The following is a 27115-nucleotide window of genomic DNA, read 5'->3' as shown; positions in this document are numbered from 1 at the left end:
AGGGTTTAAATCATGTTTGCATGTGTTTGGGAAGTACTGCGCATATGACTGGATCAATGAGACTTGGATTGTGCTGCATGAGCTGTAAAGTTAAGTTAAAGTTTTCTTCACAAATAACGTGACCACAGGGTGTTTAATGGATACAAAATGATCATTTAGCAGGTGAAGTGTTCTTTTACTAAATGAACATAATCAAAGTCACTCAAATCAAATAACCATTTCAGCTATATATGGTTTTATCATGTTTAGACGTGCAGGTTCTTACCAGTGACCGAGCTGGGTAAAGTGTTGGATTTTTTCAGGTGCTCTCGGCGCTCAAATCGTCCCAGGAGGCTGTCAGGTCTCTTGGGCTCCTCTGGAGTCTGAGGTTTAGAAGAAGGACTGGTGCTCCCGCTTCCTTTGCTCTCTGTGGGGCTCACCGGCGTAACCTGCAGAAGAGATAAATGACTGTATGAGTACTGCCAGATTATGTGAATGTCAGAAGAAATATTATAAAGTGTGTAACAGAGGCAGTCTGGAGCACATACACTGTCTCTGTCTCGAGCTTGCTTTTCAGCTAGTTTGGCCTCTCTTTGGCTGCGACGGTCATCTCGGTTCTGCTGCTGCTCCCTGAAGCCCTTCTGCTTCTGCAGAGCCAGTGTGATCCATAAGGGCCCAGCCTCCTTCTCCTGGACCCTTGCGCTGTCCAGGGAGTGCCTGCTCTGTAGTGAGGGTTTTTCTGCAGGGGAACACAGTCATATTGACATATTAGTAGGGCAAACATACAGACTCCTGATCAGCAATAACAGCATAGTGACTGATCACAGTAACACTGACCTCTCTTGATGAGCTCCGTCTTTCTGTCCGCCTTCTCTCTCCAGGGGATGTTGATGGAGGGGAAGAAGGATCTCTTCTCCTTCGGCTCCTCGTCCCCTTGGACCTGACCCTGGCTGCTCCGGTGTAACTGGGCCACAGCTGAAGGTTCCTCGCACCTGCTCGTTGGCTCCTGGCTGGATGACTCTGCTGCTCCTGTCCTCTGGATCCCAGCATCACTGGGAGGCCCATGGACCACTTTAGGTAGCGGCGATGGGGGAGGTGTGGACACTGCTCCACTGGGTTTGGGTGACGTGGTTGGTCTTCGGTAGAGCGGAGGCTTGGAGAGCACTTTGTCAGCCTCACTGTGTGCAGTCGGGCTGGTAGACTTAGCAGGTTTAGCCCGAGGGATGGCAGGGGAGGCGGCTGCATGCAGGTACTTGCCCACCGCGCCTTCTCTCTGAGGCGATGTGGGACTTGCGGATTTGTCAGAAAAGACAGAGGAAGTGTCAGAGTCTGGTTCAATGGGGGTGAGAGGTGAAGGAACGCCGTCAAAGCTGTCCCCGGCACTGTATCGCTTCTTCCGTTTCTCAGTGGACTGTTCGCCGTGAAAGCGGAGGGAGTAGTTGGTCCTCCTCAGCTTTATGCCAAAAGGCGAGGGCTTGTCCTCACCGTCCTGGCCTCGATCCTCTCCCTCCTCTCTACTGTCAGACACCGCCGTCTCACTCTGAGCCCTGCTCTTCACCTCTAGCCCTTCAGGTTTGGCTCCAGGGCTGGGAACCAGGAAAGAGGGGAGGTCTTTGGCAAACATACACTCCTCTGACCCTCTTTCTACGATGCGGACGGATTTACTCGTCCTGTTCTGAGGTTTACTGGTTGGAGCTGGGGAGGCGGCGGTGGGGCTATCGGATGGAGTAACTTCCTCTCCTGCGTCCTTATCATCTGTGACGAACACCTCAGAGTTCCTGTTTGAATCTCCAAACTTCTTCTTCGCAGGAGTGATGGAGAACTTGGCGCTGGCAGACATGGTCTTCCTGAGGTTGGTGTGGGAGAACGCAGGCGGCTCCTCGCTGCTGGGCTGAGGGTGGGTCTTACTCGGGTCAGGGTACTCGTCGTATTTCCCCTCTTCTACCCCCTTGAATATCTTTGATCTGATGCTCGCCCATTCTGCCAGGACGGATTGGTCTGTAGAAAGCGCGGACTCGTTGAGTGATTTGGTTTTGCCAGACTTGCGGTCGGGGGAAGTCTTGCTCTTGGTCGGCGGTGTTCCCTGTGCCTTTCTGTCCTCTCCCAAACCCAGCAGAGACTTGCAGGCGGTGTCCTTGATCTGGTCTAAATTGACAGCTGTCCCACAGAGCTGGGCGCCTGTCACTAGGATGGCTGTGTGGGGGACATATGGAGATGTTGGCAGGTTGGGGGAGTCTGGTACTTCAGAGGAGGAAGCCTTAGCGCTCTCTCTTTGTTCAGCCACAGCACCGCTCTGGTGGCTGGAGGCCGGCGTAACAGGCGTCAGGTTGACCTTCTGGAACAAAATCTGTTTTTCCCCAGATGAAACTTTGAAAGAGAAAGGCTTCTGTCTCTCCTCCATCTCCCTCCAGCGCAGCTCCTCAGCCCTCCTCTGCTCCTCTGCTTCTGCTTTTTTCTTTTCTTCAATCTCCTGCAACCTCAGTCTGTCTGCTTCCTCCCTCTTCTTCCTTTCCTCTTCTTCCTCTCTCTGCTTCCTCTTCCTTTCGGCCTCAAGCTCCTGCTGCCTCCTCGCTTCTTCCTCCTCCTCCTTTTTCCTTCTCTGCTCTTCCAGTCGTCTCCTCTCCTCCTCCTCACGCTGTCGGCGCTCCTGCTCCTCTCGCATCCTCCTTTCTTCCTCCTCCCTTCGGATGCGCTCTTCCTCCTCTCGCCACATCCTTTCCTCTTCCTCCCTCCTCCTTCTTTCTGCCTCCTCTCTAAGCCTTCGTTCCTCCTCCTCCTGCCGTTTACGACACCTCTCCTCCTCCAGTTCACGCAGCCTCAGTTCCTCTGCTGCTCTCTTCCTCCTTTCCTCTTCCTCCTGTTTGAGCCTCTGCTCCTCCAGCTCCCTCCTCCTCCTCGTCTCCTGTCTCTCCTCCTCATGGAGTCTCTGCTTCTTGAAGCTTTCTAGGGACTCAACAGATGCTCTGCGCTGCTCGTCTGTGGAGACGCCTGCTGCCTCGAGGTCCTCTCGCACCACACCAGGAATAGAAACCTCTTGGAGGTCCTAGAAAAGTGGAAATATGGTAAGTTCATATTTTATTAACCACAACAAATGGTGGGAAATGACACAAATAAATAAAAACATACTAAAAGCATGCATTTGAGGTGACTCATAGTTTGGCTCACCTGTGTAAACCGCCGGTGTTTGCGTGAAACTCTCTGGTTTTTCGGTTTGACGGACAGTTTATGCTTGGCAGCGGTGTTGTCCAAACGAGGAACAGACTGTGGAACAGCGTCCAGATTGATGGACTCGATCGTACCAGTGGGCGGAAGAACTCGTTTGGACCTCGGTGACTTCACTGGGGTGGTGTGTGGTCCGGCTTGTTGAGCCCCCTGGACCTGCTTTGGTCACAGTAACACAGAATTTATTTATAAAACTGAAACACATCCAATCTAAGAGTGCTGCACCAAAATAGCATTGCACTCCTATAACACTGTCTGACTCACAATGGAAAGGATCAGAATCAATGCTGCAGAACAACAGCGACTGCCCTTTTTTATCCCACACATTCTGCTTTCTTGCCAAAACCTGGCGCCTACATTAACCATAATGCAACTGCGATGGCCTACAGTTCAATCAGAGGGTGCGCTCCTTTTCCTTCAGCCGGGCAGAATCCAGTAAGAGATAATGAGGAGCACGTGGGAGGAGCATATCTCTTAAACAGAGGTGAAAACATTTGTTGGCAGGAGGCGGTGGCACTAATAATCAAATCATGGATCTGTCAGAGTGATCAAAGCTTATTGTGTCATTAATTGTAGACAAGATAATGATGCCACAGAGAATAAAATATGCCAGTAATCACCTGATGGCTGCTCTCATTGAGTTGTAATAGCATAAAGCACTGTACATCCCTATTTAGGGCAAAGACTGTAATTGCAATATTGAATGATCAAACAAAGCATCAGGTGTATATGCTGCCGGAGATGCCTTTAAAAGGTGTGCAGACTCCGCCTACTCAGCGTACCACAGACACACACTGGCGTGATAATGCTGCAGACTCAAAGATTCGGCTGTATTATGCTAGTAGCAGCTAATGCTTCAAGCCGCTAGCCTTATGCAGAGATGAGGAGCAGAGAGGTCTGGTAAACTTCATAACTCCACATCCTCAGATTTTTTTGTTTTCAGATTCATAGTTTAGCTCCAACTGACTCATGTGACATCACTTGAGGACACTTAGCGACTTTTGCGCCACTCCCTCTGCGGCCACAAAAAGCTTCCCAACACACCTGTAAACAGATTTTGAAGTGTAAAGCTGTCATTAAATTAAGTTAAAGAGATTCTTTGCCCATTTTCAACCCACTTCGTGGCACAGCATCATGGGTAGTGTTTGTAAACGAACTGGTAAACTTCCCTCAAACTTTCCGGCGCACAGTTCCTTGGTTGAGCTAGATGACGTTTCGCATCATCCGGCAGATTTTCACTGGCTGTAGATGTGTTACTTTAACTACAGTTTGCACTTGCGTATGCGCACCACCACAGACACGAGGAGTTTAGTGAGAAGTGGATCAAGAGAGAAACCCGCCCCTCTCCCGTAAACTCCGATCAAACTGTAAAACCAAGCAGTGCTGATCAAATACGATGTTTTCAGACGTTAATCAAAACCGTGTGTCAGGTGCTTGTGGAGAATGGAAACAACAGGATACGCAGGAAGGCAATCCAGGCGCTCCATATATATAGAAAACAAGGAAGGAATATTGAAAGCCTTCCTTGTTGTCTTTGTTGGGGCTGTAAAAAAGCGACTACAATAAAGGCTTTTAAATACTGTATACTGTAAATACTTGTGTTCTATATTTTTGGAGTGCCTGGATTGCCTTCCTGCGCATACTTAAGCTTACTGTTTAACTGTAATTTGAGATTGTTTGCTAGCAGCCATATTGTTTACCGTGTCAATTAATTAGTCCAGTCTAGCACAGAGCATTCTGGTAGTTGTAGATGTGAGCTAAAGCAAATGCCACAGCCCTTTCTTCTGGTCATGTAGCACCAATTTCAAGTTATTTGAGTCTTTCTACAGTATAGAAAGTCGTTACCTTTGGCTCTGTGTTTGCTGGCTCAGCTTCTACCTGGGCCAAAACCTTCAGAGGACTCCGGGGAACCTCTTCCTCATCTGAACTCCCCTCATCTCCTTCACTTTTCCTCAGAGAAGGAGGCCTCTGGCCAAACTTGATACCTTGTGCTATCTGCCTCTGTTCCACCAACAGAAGAGGTGACACGTTATGCATGTAGACAAAAGATAACTGCTCAGCAACTGATTGCACACACACACACACACACACACACACACACACACACACACACACACTGCTACAAGGCCCACCTGCAGATTCCTGACTTTATCCGAGACGTTTTCCTGGGACATGTTGTGATCTAGGCCGGGCTCTGCCGCCGGCTCCTCTGGGATGAAGATGCTGTCGTGTGAGAGGGCTCGAGATCCGATGGGATTCAGCTCCCTGCAGGAGAATAAGCGCGTCTTCAGTGCTGCAGCGTGTCATTACTGCCAGTCTTTCATTCATTTATCATGAGCGGCCTTGCCGTAAATCATTTTACACAAAGAAATGAATGACCTCTTTACACACCAACAGTTTCAGCACATCAATTAAAGGCTGAAATGGTGTTGAGCCTTTTAGAAGCTGTGTTTGAGCAGAGCCTCACCCTTTTGCCCCACAGATTGTGCAACCACAACTTGCAGCGTTCATGAGAGTGTGCGTATACACTTTCATTTTTTCTGGAAGTGAATGAAATCTGATAAGAAATTGTTTCTTGGATAAAATCTGCTTTGTTAAAGGCGGCAAAGGCCCTAAACTGTTCATAAAAACCTGCGGCTGCAGCTTTTATCAGTAATAATAAAATGACAAGAGCACCGGCTCAGTTTCATTATGTATAACTCAGACAAATAGGTGTGAAAATGAAACTGTATCTATGTAGTTACCTCAGATTTTGATTGGACTCCTCATCCTCAGACACAACTCCGTTGCACACTTCCCCAGTCGAGAAACTCGCCTTTAGCTCTGCTCCATCAAAGCCCCCCTTCGCCTCCCTCTTCTTCTTCTTCCCAAAGAGTCGTCTGAAGGGCTGGAATTTGCCCTGTCGCTTTCTCTCTGTTGGCAAAAGAAAATAGATGACAACCACAGCAACATGCAATCAGATCATCAATCTTTATATCTCGCCCTCGGGCAGGACGGTGCCTATGGGCGTGTTTCTGTACGCGTGTGTGTGTGTGTGTAGATAATGAAATGCAATTGATTGAATTTAAAGAAAATAAATCAAAATAGCAGATGGGATGAGAAGAAAACCTTGGCTCTTTGGTTCATACTTACTCGTGTTTAAAAAGGAAGTGGGAAAGACAAACACCACGCAGAGAAACGGAGAACTCACAGTCGTAGCAGCTTTAAAGAAATGGTGAACAAATCCCTGAAATACTGACTGAAATCCATGATTGGTCCTGAGAGAAAGCGAAGCAGTGTAAACTCACAGTGACATCCTGGCTGTCCACATGGCTCCGAGAAGTCATATATGTGACTCATATCACATTGGACCTGCAGTATTTCAGCAGATAACAACTCTACAAAGATGCATGCGTGCCTTATCTGAAGCAAAACGTAAGGAAGTAAACTTTCGTTATTACTTAACGACACACATTACCACTAATCGCTCTGGAAGATTCCCAAATCCATCACGTTACATGGAACAATAAAACAAAGGAGCAACGTGCTGCAAAAAATTATCTCCTGACGTACGTAATAAAACAGCAGTTGTCATAAAACCAACGTATGAAACTAACTTTTGGACTTTTGCTTGATATCTTCATTTCCTCCTCGTCTTTCATGCCAGAAAGTCATAAACTCATAAGCTAAACTTTCCCATGTGCAAAGGGAACAACATGGTTCTGATCTGTCCTCAGGATCCCAAAGATGAGATCTGTTGACATGATGTCATTTGGAAATGTAAACAGATAGAGTTTAGCCTAATTAAATGTGCGAGTGGTTGTTTCTCTGCGTTTTCTCAGCGGTGCTTTGTGTTCCTGCATACGTCAGTCCGGCTGTGTGTTTTGTTTTTGTCTGAGTCTCTGTGTACTTGTGGAGGTCCACTGGATGAACTAAGTGGGTGAGGTTACACAGCTACAAAGCTACTCTACACCGCTGTGCAGACAGGCGTTCTCAGGGCTCGGTGGGTATCCCTTTCAGAGCTATAAGTAGCAACTGGTGTGGGATTTCACCCTGCGTGCTGCTCACTGTACCAGAGGCATCATGGGAAATGAACCAGTAAACTAATTTCCCCACGTAGATCCTCCAGTGTGAAGTGTGTCTTTATTTTTGCGTGGGAGAGTTTAAGTGCTACGTGCTATATATACTCACAAACATATGAATTTATGGAGGATGTGGGAGGTTTTTGTTTTTATTCTGTCTTTGTGCTGCTTCATATAAAACAGACACTGCCCAGCTTTAACTGGAGGGGACGGCTTTTATCCTCTGAGGCTGAATGTGTCACTCATAACTCATGACCATATCAACTACATCAAACTATCAGTAGAGATCAGCTGTCTCATCCAAAGACTACAGTATATCAGCACATATCTGTGATGTCGTCACACACAAACCCTGTATCTCCACGATGGCAAAATCATATCTGGGGTAAAGGGTCAATTACAGATGCAGAGACAACATTATGGTTTCTGTAATGTGTATTATGACAGGGTGTTACGGGTATTTAAGGCTTTTTAAAACCTTTTCAAGATTATTTTTATTTGGACTATTCGTATTCATTGCAGGTAAGTATAAAATATAAACTGTAGGTATGTGGTGCTGTGCAGAATGTAGGTTTTATGTAGGAATATGTTCATTAGAGTGAGTTAGATAGTACTGGGTAAGTTTTAAGTATTAGGTTTAATGGTGGGTTTAAAGATTTGCAACATCAGAAAGAAGGATTTTCACATTGGAGAGCTTGACGGATTTTGATAAATAGAATGTAAAAGGTGGATAATGTAAGAATATTTAATGACTTTTAAGGCCTAATATTTATAAAAATTAATTTAAGACTTCTTAAGGACCTGTAGACACCCTGTATGAGATGACTTTAACATCTTACGAGCCCTTCCTCCTTCCAGCTGCACTTCTTTACTGTTCTTGTACTTTTATGTCCATTAAATAGACTTATTTTCTCACTGAGCGTCAGCTGAGAAGATTGATACCACCCCCATGTCTGAATACAGCCAGCAGCTGGTTAGCTTAGCTTAGCTTAGCATAAAGACTGGAAACAAGTGGAAACTGCTAGCCTGACTCTGTCCAAAGGTAACAATATGCGCCTACCAGCATCTTTAATGCTAAATAATTAGTATCTTATATCTTGTTTGTGGAATCCAAAATGGAAGTGTAAATTCGACATGTTTTATGTGGACATTCCAGGAAGTCACTGCTTCCTGACAAGAAATAGTTCAGCAGTTAACCCCCCATAAAACTACATCCTGTTGTTGTTACAGCTTTTGTACAGATTACGGTTTGTTCGTAACATTTAGATTGACTTATTTTTGGACGGAGCCAGGCTGTTTTCCTGTTTCTAATCTAAGTTAAAGCAACACTTACCTTTCTGGAAATTTTACGCTTTTCTTTGTTTAGGTTAAGATGCTATTAATAAGCTGATGGCACACTAAAATGTAAGTGAATTCCACCAGAGATAAAAACTCATACTTGTACCATTTTCATATGGTTCTAAGAAAACTCCAACATCCAGTTGCTAATGGCTAACGTTTGCCTACTGTAGCGTAGCCTCTGAAACATTAACGTTCAGTGACGGACTCAGGATGTTTGAAGGGCAGCAGCGAAAAGGAAAAAAGGGCACCTACTGCATGACATGGGCCCATTGGTGTGCAAGAAGCTAGTGTGTCATGTATGGCGACATAGGGAACATCGTCTCGTTTTGATCACTCAAGAGGGCACTTTAGCGCTGCCTTTTCAACCAAGGCGAGCAGCTTTAACAGACTGCAGACAGTGGCTCCATATCGAACTGAACAGATTTGAGAGTGGCGTTAATCTTCTCATCTAACCCTGACAAGAAAATACAAATAATAGGGTCCCTACACATTTGGAATTTCAAAATTCCATACTTTTCCATACCCTAATTTTCAGACTTCTCTGCTTTTTTTTTTTTTTTTTTTTCCCCAGGGAATATGCGCCATTTGAGTAAATATATCAGTGTATCATATTTCACATCATATTGAATTATTCTTAATAGGCGATTGTAGCCAAGTACCATAAATACCATACCATAAAGTACCAAATAAAAACTCAGGTAAGTTCAATGTCTGGGCTGAGGCAAAAAGGTTGGGACTCTGGGTGCAAGCGATGCAGTAACGAGACGTCGGTGTTTTTTCCTTTCATGTGGCTCAGATTCGCCTTCTCCCCCATGTTGGCGATGTCAAACGATTCCACACAAAGCTTGCATCTAGCTCTGTGTGTGAATTGGGAACCCTTGGCCAACCAGTATTTATATATGATATTGTCAAGCCATCCATCCAAAAACTTGCATCTACCCATTGTGAACCACGTGAAACTCGTCTTGTCGAAGGTGCAGTGTTGGAGTGAAACTTGATACCTGGGGGGCTGGAGGAGGGTCATGGGGCAGCGGACTGGACAAACCACTTGTCAATCAGGTAAAAGGGGCGGTATGTTTTCTGAGATGTCTGCTCTCACACAAACTGTGCTTGGCCCGGCATAAAACACGATCCGGATTGATTAAATTCTTTTTGGAAATACCTAATTTTCTATTTTAGAAAAGACTATTTTAGAACAGTGGTAATAGTCTGGAAACATAAATATTAGGGCCATAACGGTACGTGTATTTGTGTCGAACCGTTCGGTACGCAACTTTCGGTTCGGCACGACCCTGTGCAGGATATTATTTTATTTTATTTTGTTTTATTTTAATTCCACTTTTGCGAGCCGAACCATTTAAAATATCTAGTTTCCCGACGGACATAATTGAGTGACGGACCGAGACTGACCGTAAACCTTAAGTCCTCCGTTTGGGAACACTTTGGTTTCAGGGTAAAATACAAAGATGGAAATAAACAAGTGGACAAGACTATCTACCATCTAAAGTGACACCACCCGAGTTTGAACGTTAACCAGCACGACTAGAAAAAGCAATCTGGTGCAAACTACGATATCGTCGTCGTTGTTGAAAAAGAAAGAGCGTTTCCCTGACCATCGCGCTAAAGAAATAACCAACACCATTGGAGTTGAGTAAAATTGTTTAAGCTGCACTTTAGATATAAGCATGTTTTGTTTACTGCACTTTAACAAAGTGGGAAAGCTAAGTAAGTTCCTAGTAAAACTGAATCTGAGCAGGCTTTAAAGCTGACCAGCTGCACTATACTTTTTATTTTAACTGAGTAAAACTGTTTAAGCAAAAATGCATATTTATATTATTCATTCAAAAAATGTGTTAAAAAAACAGCAGGATTTTATTTTTCACTTTTATATTTCTATTTTCATTCAAACAATGTGAAAAAGCAGGATTTTATATATATTTGTTTCATTCAAAAATTGGGTAAAAAGAGTTAACTGCTGTGGTGGTATGTTTTAATAAGGTTACCAATAAGTAAAAGATATTTAATAGTTGTCTATTTTTTTCATTACTGTACCGAAAAACGAACCGTGACTTGTGTACCGAGGTACGTACCGAACCGAGATTTTTGTGTACCGTTACACCCCTAATAAATATTTTTCCATACTTTATTTTTCATTTTCCATACTTTTTAATACCTGGAAATTGATCAAATGTATTTCCTGAAATAAAGGTATTTTCCCCAAACTATTTCTTTAAAGTAGCTCTCTTGGCTGTGGTTATACATGAGGTCACGGTTAGTGATTGAATTCATTTTCGATGAATTCTCCTTTTGATTAATTGATTTTGTTTGCTCTAAAATAATAACAACAAATTTTGGGTGGGTAATCCTCCAGTTCAGTCTTTGTGCTGCTTTAATGAAATGTCACTTTCATTTTTAATCTTTGCCTTATTTCTTTTTTATCCTCTTGTAGTATTGTGGTATTGTCCCTTTTAATTTTCTTCCTTTTCTTGATTATCACTTCATATTTCGGACCTTGATGTTCACTTCAGGGTTGAGATGAAGGCAGATTAACTATAAATGTGCCAGCTTTATGTTTTCAGTGGGAAGGGCCTGAGAAAAATGTAAATTCTTTATGGAATTGCTCTTTACATATTTAATTCTCTTTCAAAAAAACACAATATAAATATACATTAATTTTATATCTAAGAGTCTGTGCAGGTTTTACATATCGTGAGGCTCTGTCTACTGTTTCGCTTATTATTCACAAAATTCAGTGTTTATTTTAAATTGAGAAATGTATGTTTTTACAGATGCTTAATATTCAGTCAGACCCAATCTTTGTTTGTCTAAGTGCAGTGGCTGATATTATTGTGCGACACTGATGTTCTCTTTCCCTGCAGAATGCCCTTCCAGCGTCAGCGCCAGTCCAGTGTTTCTACTCTGGTACGAAGCCCATAATGCACTGCCGTGGGCACGCTCACACACTCATGCGTGAAACGAGAAAGGACACTTTTTTTCTGCAGTGTAGACGACTCAGCGGCAGCACCCAACCCAACACTGGGGTTAACTCTTGCTTCCTGTGTGCCTGTGGTGCAGTGTGTTTTGACCCTGGTCCTCTGGACTCAGATCCCTGCTGGTTCTTTATTCTAGCTCTCTGATCGGGGAACATTTCACATCTGGTGGAGGAAAATTAACTGGCCAGCAGCAGGAAAACACAAACAAACAAAACGGCTGCTCAGAAGACCTGCTTTCGAATTGTATGTATCTCACAAACCTACAAGATTAAATACACACAATGCAGCAGCTCACAGCAGAGTAACAGTCAAACTGTTGCAGAGTAAATCATGGTTTTCCTCTGTCTGTTCAACATGACACTACAGCTAGCAGCCTGTTAGCTTAGCATAAAGACTCAACACGGGGAAACAGCAAGCATGGCTCTGTCTGATGATATCAAAGTCTTCCTAATTAACACTTTACTTATTATTCACTGAACAAATATATAATTGCAACACTTTTGTTTTTGCAACCTTTTTTCAGGGGTTGAAATTAAACATCTAAGAATTTTTCTATGCGCATAAACAGCTTCTCTCTTTCAAATTTTGTTCACAATTTTTTTTAAAACACGTGTCAGTGAGCACTTGCACCTTTGCAAAAATAATCCATCCCCCTGACAGGTGTGGCATATTAAGATGCTGATTAAACAGCATCATTAATACACAAGTGTGTCTTGGGACGGTCGCATCGGAGGGCCACTCTAAAATGTGCAGTTTGATCACACAATGGCACAGATGTCGCAAGTTTTAACGGAGCATGCCATTGCCAGTTAGATGAATGTTCATTTCACTATCATAAGCCGTCTCCAATGTTGTTTTTATGAATTTCGCAGTACGTCCAGCTGGCCTCACAACGGGTCCATGTCATTGGTCCGACATCCCATTAGTCCGACGGTCCGCAGTGCTGAACGGCTCCCGGCAGGCGTATTTCTGCCTTGATGGTGCGCTGCGACCGGCTCTGGGTCAGCTGGGAAAGGCTTGAGGCGAAGCAGGCTCACGGCTTATGTGTTTGCCACTTTCTTTTTTATTTTGACCCACACCATGATCTTTTCCTGACCCTAACCAAGTGGTTTTTGTGCCTAAACCTAACCAGACCTTAACCACAGGGCATCATGATGATTTTGGAACAACGGGACTTTGGAACAATGGGTTTAATATGGTCGGACCAATGGGCTGTCGAACCAATGGGCAGTTCCCCCTCACAACTGCAGACTGACCACCTGAAAGCACACCAGATCAGGACCTCTACAACCAGCGTCTTCATCTGCAAAATCCTCAAGGCCAGCAACCTGGACAACTCTTTCTTTTTTGCACAAACTATCAGAAACTGTCTCAGGGAAGCTCGTCGTCTTCAGCAGGGTCGTCATACCGACTTGAGTGGGCAAATGCTCACCTTTGATGGCCACTGAATTTTGAAGACGTGCTGTTTTTTAAAGATGAATCCTGGTTCACACTCTTCCAGGAAGCGTGTGTGGCATCGTGTGGGCGAGTGTTAACGCTGTGAAGAAAGTGGCCCATGGTTGCAATGGGGTTATGGTATGGGCTGGCATACACTATGGACAACAAACACAGGTGCATTTTCTTTACTGCACAGAGACACGTAAAGAAATCCTGCAACCCATTGTTGTAGCATTCAGCTTCCACCACGACCTCATGTTGCAGCCTGATAATGCACAGCAAAACATCCCAGTTCTTGCATGGCCTGCAGACTCATCAGACATGTCACCCACTGAGTATGTTGGGGAGGAGTGGGCCGACACTCCACAGGCCACAATCAACAACCTGATCAAGTTCATGTGAAGGAGATGTGTCACACTGGATAATGACTGATTCTTTGTGGTATCTGTGACCAGAATAATGCTTTTCTGTTGCAATGGTCATGTGAAATCCTAATTAATGTCTTTTTTTTTCCTGGTAAAAGTGACTGTTTGAGAGTGGCCTTTTATTGTGACCATCCCAAGGCACACCTGTGATGTAACAATGCTGTTCAATCAGCATCTTGATGTGGCGCACCTGTCAGGTAGATGGATTGTTGTGGCACAGGAGAAGTGCTGAAACAGATTTTAACAAACACATGACCACAATTTGAGAGACATAAGGTCTTTAATTTTAAGTCGTGAAAAATGTGAGCAAAAACAAAAGTGCTGTATTTATATTTCTGTTCAGTGTAACTGACATTATTATATAAATGTTTTTTTCTTTTCTTTACGCTACTGATCTGATCATGTCACAAAACAGCTTGAAGGGATCAAACAAAAGCTGATAAAGAGGAGATCAAGGAAGAGTGGACACAGCACACCACGATGAAGACACAAGTCAAACCCATCACCACACCACACATTTCTTAAAGAGACAGTGGAAAAACACATGAGGCTAACAGAGGTGATTTTATCCTCCTGATGTGATCACTTTATCTGCTTTAATGCACTGTCTCTTTAAGATGTCGCTAAAAGCTCTCATTTTTTCCTATTTACCTGGGCCTTTGGATTCGGTTACCTCTAAAAGCATGTCATGCTCAGTTTCCGTGGCGTCCGTCGCCATGGTCACTGCACACCTTGGCTGTGGTGAGAGAAGAAGGAAGTGAGCATGCGGATGCTGTTATCATCTTTACTGCAGGGGGGTAAAAGGAGCATGTGTGAGCGTTTAATCGAGGGAGAGGAGAGAGGGGAGAGGCACTGAATATTTACAGTCCTGGAGCAGAGCTGCGGTTGGACTTCATGTCTTGCTTTTTTATTTTGCTCTCCCTCCCCTGTAGCATTATCATCAAAAAAATAAATAAATGAGAAGCTCGGCTTTGTTTGCTCTTGTAGAATGGCTCACGGTGACTGGCCTGTCTGGGGCCCGATAAAGCCTCCGCTGTTTTAAAAGCAAAATGTGCCCTCTGAGGCCACTCTGCTGTGGCTTGTTGATGTAGAAACAGTGGTGCTAAAAAGTCAGCTGTACATCTGAAATGACAACACACAGCGAACATGCAGACAGTGCCAAATTACAAATAAATAATAACTCTCACAGCAGCTCAGTGGAACATGTTCACTTCCAGCAGGATGACCCTTTGCTACGTCTAATGATTAGAGATCCACAGTAGAGATAATCACACAAACCGCCTCTTATTTGCATCTCATAAACTGACAAACAACAACAGACTGCATCCTGAACCCCGCCTCTTCAAACACCTGTCCGCAGCACGTCGGCCGAGCCAGAGGTTTTCTGATGTACAGCGGAAATGTGTGTTGTGTCAAACCACAAGCAACTGGGCCGGCAGTGTAAAACCAGAGAGTGTGAGACAGTACTGAGAGAGCCGGAGAGAGGCCCGCTGTCTCCAGTGGGATCAGCATGCCGTGGGCTTCCTTCCTCAGGGGGACAGAGCCGGACAGACTCTCTCAGAAATGTCTCGCCCCAAAAAGGCTCTTTGTCCTGCCAGCAGAGAACAAGGAGCGAACAAGCATGTTTGGTAGTCGGGGTGTGTGACTGTATGTGATAGTGTCTGCTGGTGTGAAGAGAGATATTGTGGATTCTTGTTTTTGTTTGTCTGTTTATTTACATGTGTTGACTGGCTGCAAGTCCTACTGTTGAGTAAGTGTCTGTGTGCTGAGAAGCAAGTGTGTGACGTGTTGTTTTTCTGTGTATTGGTGTGTGTTTGCAGTCCTATTGCTGCAGCGGACAGACTTGGGGAGCAGCTAGAGATGGGATGAGAGAAGCACGAGGAGCAGCCATGTGCTCTACAGAAGCAGAGAAATGCCTTTGACAAGGATACAGCTGCATTATAGTATGGCGGCGGCATAACACGATGCGGCGTCTCAGCGCTCTCCAACGACCCAGCAGCTCAACATCATTCGATGGTGACACAGCTCTGCACCAGAGCGGGCCAGACAACTACCAAAGTCCAAAGGCATGGCTTAGTGTTGTAGCGGCTAAAGTGCCATAACCTCACAGCACAAGTAGCTTGCTGACAAAGCAGACAGACGAACGTGGCGGGGGCCGTGGAACAGTTTACCTATTTCAGCTGCACAGCTCGAGATGGCTGCGCACCACTGCAGTAAAACCTTAGGGAACATCGATCTGCCCTTTTGCACAAAGCTTGTTTTACCCAGATGAGCGTCGCCGCTGCCTCCGCTGTGGCTTTGGGAGAAAACGGTGGAATAAATACAGAACAGAGACAAAACAGCAGGTTTTCGGTTCGTTAGGTGTGTTAGCATCAGGTGCACTCAACAGGAAACAGGAGCATGGCATGAGGGGTGACGTGAGGGGTGGATGGATGAGGAAGCAAGGAACATGACTTATCAGGATGTGTGATATGACAACAACAAACCTGATGAAACCTATTGCACTGTTATCATCTCACAGTCTAGACTCCTATTTTTAACTTTTACCTCATCACATCTACATCTCGTTTTCAGGTGCCTCTGTGTCCCTTTAAACAGAGTTACAGGGGGTAGTGGTTGAACTCTTCCTCTATGGAATAGGGCAACCCTTCAACACCCTGATACGGCTCAGTCAGCAGCCCAGGTTCGAGTCCAAGCTGTAGCCCTTTGCTGTATGTTGCCCCCCTTTCATATCTATCTGTATTATAAAATAAAGGCAAAAAATGACAAAGAATAATCTTAAGACTAGAATTACCACCTTGCGGTTGTATGCCTCCACAAACCAATCAAGTCTGACTTGAAAACATGGATGCTTCACACACATCTTCGGCCCAGCAGCACAAAAGATCTACACAATCAGCACAGTTTCAAGATGGACACCCAAGATTAAAGTCACCAAAACATCTCCCCTCCTGCTCCTCAGGTATGATGTTAAATAATGGCCAGAAAAGTGTTTTTGCAGAACATCATAATGTCACAGTGAAGATGACCTTTGACCCTCTGGATATAAAACGTCATCACTTTATTATTTTATCCTGTTTGACATTTGTGTGAAAATTTGTCATAATAAGCGTGTGAATCCTTGAATTATGGCCAATCACGTTTTGTGAGGTCACAGTGACCTTGACCTTTTGCCACCAAATTCTAATGAGTTAATTCTTGAGTCCAAGTGTACGTTTGTTAACCTGGAAATCCAGATGCCCCGCCCCCAGCAAATTCGAATGTGCACTGCACAGGGATCTGGCCCCGACGAGCAGAGCCCGCTGAATCGCCAATCAGACCAATCAGATCAGTCTATCTGACAGAGGCGGGCTCTGCGTGGGCGTAACATGATGAGGACAGCGCTGCGCCGTAGGAGTCGAAAAGTAAACAGCCAAGATGGCAGCTGCCGAAGGACCGCGTCCATTCAATTTAGCTTTGGAAGAAACGCTCAGCCAACTACACTTATCTTTTTCCTTGAGGGAGGAACAGAAGACTGCCCTAGAAGCCTTTGCTTCCAGGAAGGACGTTTTCGCCGTTTTGCTGACGGGATACGGCAAAAGCATAATATATCAGTTAGCCCCACTGGTCGGCAAACAAATGGGGCTTACTGCAATGAATACGTCACGTTGTTTTCTGCTCTGATTGGCCATCGTGCTATCCAACTGTGTGCGGTGGCATTTGAAATGCTTCAGTTAGTGCCGCCCCTTGGGTAGGAAGGGTGTATCGGTGAGGGTTAGACTGAAAATCTTTCTAGATTTGAGTCTGAATTTCCAGGCTATACGTTTGTGCCAAATTTGAAGAAATTCCATCAAGGCTCTTGTGAGACTCTTGAGATACCGCCCTCACAAGAATGGGCTGGAACCCGAAATCATAATGCCTATCGCGGGTGCAGAGGCATGAACAAGAGAAAAAAAAACAGATGCAACTATGGCAATAATTGGTTCATATTTTATCTTATTTATTATGCTCCTATTTATTTGATTTGTTGCTTTTATTTATATTCATATACTGCACTGAAGCATGTTTATCGATTGGTGGCATGTATGGAACATTATGTGGAGCATAGAAATGAAAGAAATCTGTGACATCTGAAATAGTTATAGTAGTAACAGTATTATCACAGTGACATTTGCTGTTTATTTGACAGATATAACAAAGCATGGACACTCATGTTTCATTCACAACTTGTGAGGGTCCAAGGACAGAGGGATGTAGTGTGCTGTAAAGCCCTCTGAGGCGAATTGTAATTTGTGATATTGGGCTTTATGAATAAAATAAAACTGAATTGAACTTAAGTTTCACGCTATCAATCGATCAAACAAGCCATCAAAGCAGAAAGGAGCACCGACTCTCACTTTAAGATTGGAGAAAAAAAACGCCCCGGCTTTTTTTATTTCTTTCAACCTATCACAATCGTTCTTGGCGGTGCCACAGCAACAGTGCGCTTGCAAAAATATTGCCGGGGGGAAACAGGTTTTGGTGTAACACGCCCACAAAAATATCGCCTACAGGGCGCGAACCATGGCAGAAAAATGGCTACATCCCCGCAAGATCAAACACCGCAAAAGTTAGTAAAGGACATGTTGAAAACTGCTACACAACCGGAGGTGGTAGGGCGGGACTTCAGCGGGTGGCTCGTTCCGCCCAATGAGAGGCTGAGCTATGCAGCGAACTTCCGCCCACTCAGACTAGCGCTGATATCACAGGAGTGATAACAAGTGCAGCAACTTCACTGCTGGACTTTTGTTACATTTCAGGCGTCATACACCTTTAAAGGGTGGGAATACAACAAAATACCAAATATATTGTGTACAAATCAATAAAAGCAATGTAACATTTGCTCGCTAGCTAGTTAGCTACCAAGACAGCAGCACACTAATATGTTTCTTTGTCTTTATGCATGTTAAATCTTTATAAACAAAGAAAATACATTTGTGGGATTCTTTTTTGTTGCTTGTTCAGCCATCTCGCTGAAGAGTTTTATGTGTGCCTCTGAAAATCCTCCATCTGGAGGGTCATGTGGCCCTGACACTTCACCCTGCCCCTCTATCCCAACATGAGTCAGGACACCCTCGCGATGTGCGCAAAACCGAGGGGTAAGGTCTAAGTAGTGGGGGCAAGGCGTGTTTTGGGATGGAGCCTTACACAACGCCTCATCAACACCAACTCTTTGTGCCAATCTCTACCGTTCTCTGAAGTTAGAGCAGCCCCTGGTTTCCATGGCAACGTGTTAGCAGCAGCAGCGGCCAGAGGAGACAGGCGCAACACATAAACAACTCACACAACAAATCACTTATCACTACAAACAGACTGAAATAGTTCGCTTGGCACACACCTGAGTGTGTTTCTCCTGATGTGGTTTGTTCCAACAGAGGCGACAAAGGACAGTTAGGGAGTATCCAAGTGAACGCTACGTACAAAAGGGGTTGGGTAATTACAAATATGGAAAAATAAATATCAGGTGTGTTGTGATTAATCATTATCTTCTCAGCCAGTCACACTGCTGCTGCCAAAACTGCGAGGAGAGCAAGTCGTGACACGGTGGTTCAAACAGATAATTCACACGGTGATCCTGTTCACACTCCAATCAAGAGGTTTTATGGAAAGATAACCACCGTATTTACTGTTTTGCTGTTTCACATATCGTACTGCAATCACAAATGCAATGTCACTTTCCCAGACAGGTTGGAAAGACGGCCTTGACGCTGGCGGCTGCTGCCAGTGGTAAGCCGTCATTTTTAGATGAGAATATAAAAAGAGCACCTTCAGGGAACGGGTGGCCCGGATGTGTAAAAAAACTTTTCTTTTATTATTTTTCCCTGTGAACTGTGTGTGTCCAATGCATCACCACGATGTCTCTATCTCAATGGAAGATTTAATGTCTTTTTTACTGAGGAGTTCAATGTGTGCAGCAGCAGATGTACATTTGTGTGGTAGTTTTACAACAGCATGGTGTTGATGGCTTCCATCCAGACACGAGAGTAAGTGTCATCCATATATCCAGTGTTCAGTACAACTGCTTTACTGTCATTTTTGCTATGGTCACAATACACTGGTAGTTTTGATGTTTAATTTATCACCTGGTTGCAAAGTGTTTATTCACATTATTTCGCATTGTTATGTAATTGCCGCTATTGCCGTTATTCATTTCACTTGCACATGCAGACAGACTCACCAAACTATCAACTGAGCTGACGACTAGTTCCAGTTTTTACCAAAATACCAACATATCGTCAGGATCTACCTCATGGTCATGCAACTCTCAACCCCTCATAACTTTGCACCACACAGATTGTACAAGGCACAAGAGCCCTGCTTCCACTGAGCAGTGTGGTTCAGTCTAGTACGCCTTTTTTCCCGTTCACACTGTGAAAAGTTGTGGATGGTACCAATAGAACCGTTCTGTACCGTCCCCATGTTTGGTCCCCCCTCTGTTGGGGTACCTAGCACACAGATCTGGTACTAAAAGGTGGAGCTGTGAACACTGCAGTCTGATTGGTCAGTAGAGGACAGTCGCTCTGCTCAGGGCTGAGTTGTGTCTGGTTTTGAGGCTCATGTAACCACTGTTCATACTGTGGAGAGTTTTATTAGTAAACCGTAACTATAAAATGAAAGGATGTTTTGCTGCCTCTCACAGCAGCTGGAGTCTGAGAAAAGATAACTCAGTTCACTAGACCGACTGCCGGCAACTTTTAAGGTGATGGTACGTTTAATTGTAATGTTACTCAATGCATGAGTTGATGACGTGAATCCATCCACATACCTTAAATTTCAATGTGACTTTGACCATCACTTTAGTTGTTGTTTTTTGTCTCTCTTGGATGACAGACACTTTTAGTAATGAGTGGATCTTCAAACGTTTAATATACTAATTTCGACCGTATTATGTGAACTGCGTATATTTCTTAAAAAAGTATCGCAGGATGTTGTTCCTGTGGGCTCCAGCTGGCTGCGCTTGCATGAGAAGGACGATATGCACAAACACGTTATTTTTAAATATCCCATCGAAAGAGACTCTCATTGCAGCCAGCCCTAATTTGTTTTGAAAATGACGATAAACGATAAACGAGGTGCTGATGTTCCATCTATAAGGAAATACAGCGAGTGCTGGACGGAGCAGTGAGTGACAACAACCCCGCCCACATTAGGGTACTGTTTGTGGTGGAACCATGTCTGAAGGGCTACTGTTGGTTCCAAAGGTACCATACCGAAAGAGTATGAAACAGAGGTAAAGATACCAAACAAATAGGCACAGCACCAGCAGCTAATGTTAATGCAGTGATGGTAACAGAGCCCAGTGTGTTTTAGCAAACAAGTTCTGTTCGTCATGTCAGACCCAAACCTACATCAGTCTCAGTTTGAGCTGAGGAACAGTGTATCATGAAGATTAAAGCTGCCAGCATGCTTCATCACAGCTGCTTGTCTGATGGTCAAATGGCTACAGAGACCCGCTCCTCAAACACCTTTCCAACCTCAGAAATGAAGGGCGATGACCATTTTTGTAACTTTCCAAAATCAATATTAACACCCACTTTGTGCCGTGATTGGCCAGCTGTGTGGAGGTAGGAAAGTAAGCAGGGATTGAACTTTAATCTCTAAGCGGCTGTGACTCAGAGGTTGAGTGGGTTGTCAGCTATTGGGAAGATCGACGGATTGATCCTTGGGCAAGATACTGAACCCCAAACTGGGGTTCATGTAGAGTAAAAAGTGCTTTAAGTGGTTGAAAGACTAGGAAGGCACTATACACGTGCAGTCCCTTTACTTTTGTCTATTTTCATTCTCTACACAATAATTTTTGTTACTTTTCTTGTGAGCAACCAAGTGCAACACTATGAAAGGCTCTTTGGACTGTCTGAAAGCATGTGCCCTTGCCTGGGTTCAGATCTTTGAATCCACCCACTCCACCAAGTTGACTGATCAGTCTGGCAGTACGACATGAAACAGTTGTTCCTTGGTTAAAAAACAATCAATCCAATGAGCGCCACGGGGGGAATAGCAATTAGCCAATTAGCGCCACAGGCGGGACTAGCACAATTGTCAAGCTGTTGTCAAGCTGTGCACTTGCCTGGGTCTAGACCTTTAATCCACCCACTCCATTGAGTTGACTGATTACGTAGACGGCATTTCTTCTCAATATCGTCTGACATAGGGCTGCCCCCTGAAAGTTGGAGACTTGGATCATCAGTCAGAGACCCCTCAGTTGACTGAGATTCCTCAAGTCAAGCTATCTTTATTTGTCAGTCAGTGTGCAGTGTACTTCTGATGACATTTCAGTCCTCAGATGTAGCTGCAGAGTGAGACCTCAACACTTTCACGCTGCTCTCCTTAAGCCCAGTATACACTGTGCAATGTTGGGTTGTTCAAGACAAAAGATGACCAACATGAAAGAAACATGCCGATATCTTTGGTCGTGGCTCTAAAATGGTGGTCCTATGTCGCACAGTAAGAAAGGTTCAAGGATGGTCATTGTCACGGTCTTGCAATCATGGACAGTCTGGGATAAAATGTTGAACAGTGTCAGAAATTTGGGATGACCATCCCACAGTGTGACTGCTCTACTCTCTAGTAGACCTACATCTACTAACCAACCAACAGGTACAGCATGAAATTACACACTGTCACTAAACTCAAACAGACAGATAGCAGCTCACCAAGGAGACAAAACGCAGTAAAAGAAATATGTGTGATTCAAGCAAAGAAGTAAATCTTGTTGAGTTGTAGCAGCAGAAGCCTTGCCTCTTTATTTACCAAGATCGCGTAAAGAGGGACGAAGCATGGAAGGATATAGTCGCAGTGAGCAACCTAGCAGCTAGCAAACACACAGACACACCACAGTATATAGTGGCCACAAAGCCTTTAATAATGTGACCCTCTTTGTTGTGCTTCACAGTTGGAGAAGTGATAACCCATGCAGCAACCTTGGGTGCTCAGTTTGGGAAGCTATTGCATCGCATGTCGTAGCCTGCAATTCAGTAGGCGCTGTCATCGTACAGTCTGCAGACATCAAACTTGATGTCGTACCCAAGTTTATTAGATCCCTGTTGCACAGTGTAGCTGCACTGAACTTATAGGATTGCTAAAATCTCAGTCTGTAGGAGGCAGCTGCAGACCCAGGGTGAGTCTGAGTGAGAAGGAGGCAGCTGCCCGGAGGAGGAGAGCTCTGAGTTAATGTTATCTTCTGCCTTTTCAGAAGTGGTGAATTTATGGCTCATAGCAACTTAATATGTTGTGGTCTCTGGCTTTTGTTTGATATCTAGTTTCGGCATATTTTGGCACATTTCTGATCCGTCGCTAGAATAGTTAGCAAGCTTCAGGTCGCAGGGCTAACGTGGCTTGTTTACTATATTACATGAAGGTTGCTATCACCATGACAATCTTGCTGAGCCCCATCAAACTCTCAAGACACTATACTGCTCCACTCTTAAAACTCTGGCAAAACCAGGAGTGGTTATGCATCATTGTCGACCTGAAATAACATTCGATTCAGATAGAAATGGAGTGTAACGAGTTGACAATTCTGTCTGAAAACAGGCAACATGTGCCCCATATCGGAATGATATCACAAAATACCAGAAGAAAATGAATATGTAAAAAAAATCAGGGAATCACCAAATTCAGTAGGACTAATCCTGTGGGGTTGAACCACCCAACTAGCCATCACTGCCATCCCACTATCAGGCTAAAAACCTGGTTGGAGGCACTAAACAACCACCAGTAGTAGTTATTAGTGCAGTACCGGATAAACATGATCTATTCCAACAGAGCTGCAGTAAACACCACATTTATGAATTATATAATGCTCTGTTTTTGTTCAGATGTTATGTTGTAAGGTGTTCTTGGCATTTGTCCACTCCCTAGATATCCACAGGCTGCATGTGGAGAAACAATGGATTTCAGAGTGACACGCAACATGTACAGTATCACATGACCGTGGTTATATTTTCCACATTAGCAAACAGTTAAGTGACAAGTGTGCAAAGAAGCAACAGCTTAAAGTCCTTCTTCTCCCGCCTTAGCATCTCAAACACTGCGACTTGTTATATTCACAATTATCAATAACAATTCAGAAGTGGAGTAATATTTTTACACTTAATGACATGAGCTGCTTGTAATAGCTGTGCACACCAGAGAGACAGAAAATAAGCAAAGAATAAATGGAGACTAGAGTTGAAGTCAACCTACAAACTACGTCCGAGAGCTTCACCTTACACCTAATCAACTGTTGTTAACTTTCTGTACGAGAATGCCTTCTTACCGTCCTGCAGTTGCTCTGTGTGCGAGGGTATCTGTGAGTGTGTGGCCGTTCCACCTGCCTGCTGTCACTGAGGATCTAGGGCATTACCTGGAGTCAGGTGTCAGATGCAGTGAGAGCCTGGATGTGTGTGTGTGTATGTGTGTGTGTGTGTGAGTGTGTGTGCAACAAATTGACGGAGTAAATATCCCTTTATATTCTCTTATCGATGAAATTTTGATTGCTGTTCCAAGGCACAGCTGTGTGTTGTGGAATGAAATGTGGTGTCAGCGTGGGTTCATGATGCGTGTTGGAGTGAAGCACATGTACAGTGTGAGGGGAGGAGGTGTGTCAGCGGGGTTCGGGGTAAGTGTGAGCGCTGAGTGAGGAGAGATGGGCGTTCTCCTGTGTCTGCTAGTGCTGCTGTGCTGAGGAGGCACAAAGTGACACTTTGTTTCCCCCACCAGATAGCCAGTGCAGGAGAACAGAGTGGCATTCATCATTTCAACTGGCTGATGCACACAAAGGCATTCATTGTGGGTTAACAGTAATCGTGTATGCACATGTGTGATTAGAATGGCTTGTAATGCAGTGCACCACAACTGCTTTTTAATGTTATGGTCATAAATCTATTACAGTCTTGTTGTGGTTACTTTTTACCACCAACATCTGAAGTAAGAGCAGCAGCTTAGTCCCCCGACTCTGGAAGCCTCATAAGATCCTCATTTTATATGATCTGGAATCATAACGTCTGTGTGCATCAGCTTAGTGTTAGTGTGTAATAAGGCCAGCTCCCCCTCTCTCCAGTTTTGGCAGCATCACACTGCAGTCTCACAGGGATATGGTAATGATGGGGCTTTACCAACCTGGATGCCGCCTATATTACAGCAGCATAGCACTTCAAAGACAGACTACTCCTCTGACTGACTCCGTACAGAAATAGAAATCCCCCCAGTAAAGCTGCACAAACACACAGATATTCACATCCACATGTGCTCACACACACACAGGATGAGCCTTAATGACTGCACTTCATGTAGAAGGAGGCCAGGACCAACCGCCTCTGCTCCAGTCTCAATGATACTGTAGCAGCCATGTGGTGAAGCAGTCATTCAGAATGTTCATGAAAATGAGAATAAATGCCGAAATATGTCCACATTTTCCACTATAAAAGTCAAAACTGCACGGTAAGATGAAAATCTGTTAATGTATGTACTGATTTCATGCTCGAGCATGAATTATTTTCATTCTGCAGCAACATGAAATCGACAAACCTACCTATGCATCGTCACTGTGATGCGGCCTTGATCTACAGCCTGCTGCATTTCCTTAATATTTTGGATGTATGCTGAGATTTCGGAGGTAACCTAAATGCCTCAAACATGTCAGTAAAGTAAACCTTGATGTCAGCAGCAGTTTTATTACAACACATACTGCATAGCGGATTATAAAGAGAAGGGGTGTGCACTACATAAACATATATAACCATACATGACATTAATAATAACATCTGTATAATAGTATATAAAATACTGTATATTCTATTGATGGGTGATATAAGATTATTATCTATCATTATCTAACAGCTCTAGTTGCTAGTTTCTTTGCGAAATACAGTGTTACACACAAAACATGCAGGCGATGAGGCCAATGCATCATAGAATGAGTGCCTATAGCTTTTGAAGTACCTGTTAGTGATAAGCTAATGCCTCTAAGTTAATTTTGAATGTCTGGGAGTTTCCATTCCTGTTTGTCAAACGTGTGGCTGTGTGACTCCGAAATCAACTGACATTTAAACAAAGAGAAAACAATGAGTCAGACTGTCTTTGTCCGCCTCACGGTGATTAAAATCAGATCCATTTATCTGAGGTCAAAGTGTGTTATATGACTCAAATAACATGGATGCTGTTTGGCATTGCGAAAACCCTCCACAGATGTCTCTGAAAAAGTGTCTGTAGTCACCATTTGGGCAGCAGCGACATGTTTTAGTGTTTACTGTGCAGCTCGGTGCTTGTGAGAAACCAAACCTTCAGGTTGGACATGAAGCTGATCATTGCAGTACTTAATAAGACACTACTCTTGAATCACTGATGGTGACGTAGTCTTTACTATGTGAGCTCTTCCCTAAAGCACAGACCCGGATGGCACACAGCACAGCTCCGTCTTAACATGTCATCACTCAGCCATCAGTCCTGCACCTTGTACAGCTCACAGCTTCTCCTGTCACTCAGGTGCCAAAGCAGCCAACCACAAAACAGACCAGTTTAACTGAAACCAGCAGCATAAATCCAACACCAGCAGCCTGTGAATTCATCTCTGGCAAGCTGCCATCTATTCTCCCTGCTCCTGTGTCTCAGCACCAGATTCCTCTGACGATGACAGTAATGCAGCGTTGATTTAAAAGCCTTTAAATGACGCGTGGACACATAAATCCATATCATATTTTTTCCTCGCACATGTAGGCCCGCACCATATGGCCTGTGCATGCTTCTCCAGCTGACTCAAAAATCCTGCAGAAAGCCTGTATTGTGTATCGTCTGGAGAAAGCCACGGATCGCTGTGGTGAAACACCACATCAACATAGACCTAAAGGCAACGGATCAATATGTAACCGTTAATGGCAGATTAGCGGATGCTGCCGCACAGGGATTACAGCCTATTAAAAAGGCGCACGGAGAACAAAGAATCTGGCCTCTGCTTTTCTCACATAGTGACAAAGATGAAATCCAAATGGCGATAAACTGATTGGCATTATTTTGGATTTAAAAACAAATAACCAGTGATTACAATTTGGCCTGTTGACATCGGCGTTTGCGCATTTCAAGACGGATCAAATTGTAAGTACCAGCCCATTTACAGTACACACACACACGCGCACACACACAGAGACACACACATCTGCGAAGGATGGAGCAGAAGATGTGAGCGGGTCAATGAGAAATGAGAGGTGGGATACAGTGACAAGGTCATCAGCGTCGTGAAAATGGACAACAATCATCAGAATGACAAACAACATGGAAGAGAAGAGGAAAAATCCCACCACCTTTTTTTCTTGAGCGCGATTCCTCCTCGTGATCGGCGCTGAGGTAAAGCCCCGCTCCGGCAGCTCCGACCCTTTTGTGTTGCTGATGCTGCGGGTGCCCGACAGGGAGACGCACGCACAGTCAGACCCGCACAGCTGCACGCGTGCGAGATGGAGATGGGAGGGTGTGGCTGCGAGAGAAAGGCGAGCGGCGGCGGCGGTGGTGTACGGTGCAGCGCCAACACAGGAGCTCCCGTCACGATTCGGGCACGTTACTGTAACGTAAGCTCGTGCATTTCGGAAGTAATTACAGAAACGAGGAGATGAATGGAAACGCCGTAACCGCCCCGAGGAACAAAACACAGTGTATTCCCCGAAGGTGT

The 27115-nt window shown here is 44.4% G+C and overlaps 1 protein-coding gene across 5 annotated transcripts in view; it reads right to left on the bottom strand.

Moving 5' to 3' along the window:
* cracd (capping protein inhibiting regulator of actin dynamics) overlaps positions 1 to 26973 on the bottom strand; it is a 30355-nt gene extending 3382 nt beyond the window's left edge. The window contains exons 1-9 of one of the 5 annotated variants that reach the window (XM_049588313.1): positions 26754 to 26973; positions 15630 to 15754; positions 5946 to 6114; positions 5334 to 5466; positions 5047 to 5202; positions 3145 to 3360; positions 817 to 3022; positions 528 to 718; positions 266 to 428 (exon numbers count right to left, since the gene is read on the bottom strand). In XM_049588313.1, the coding sequence (XP_049444270.1) occupies positions 266 to 428; positions 528 to 718; positions 817 to 3022; positions 3145 to 3360; positions 5047 to 5202; positions 5334 to 5466; positions 5946 to 6114; positions 15630 to 15690 (3295 nt within the window). In that variant the 5' untranslated portion in view covers positions 15691 to 15754; positions 26754 to 26973. Of the gene's footprint in view, positions 1 to 265; positions 429 to 527; positions 719 to 816; positions 3023 to 3144; positions 3361 to 5046; positions 5203 to 5333; positions 5467 to 5945; positions 6115 to 6333; positions 6618 to 14109; positions 14140 to 15629; positions 15755 to 26753 lie in introns of those variants that run through there. The other 4 variants (XM_049588312.1, XM_049588315.1, XM_049588311.1 and 1 more) reach the window with 4 other exon arrangements.
* Between the last annotated feature and the right edge of the window lie 142 nt (positions 26974 to 27115).

This window comes from Epinephelus fuscoguttatus, linkage group LG10, assembly GCF_011397635.1.
Source record: "Epinephelus fuscoguttatus linkage group LG10, E.fuscoguttatus.final_Chr_v1".
Taxonomy (NCBI): domain Eukaryota; kingdom Metazoa; phylum Chordata; class Actinopteri; order Perciformes; family Serranidae; genus Epinephelus; species Epinephelus fuscoguttatus.
This window is presented reverse-complemented; position numbering and strand designations above follow the sequence as displayed.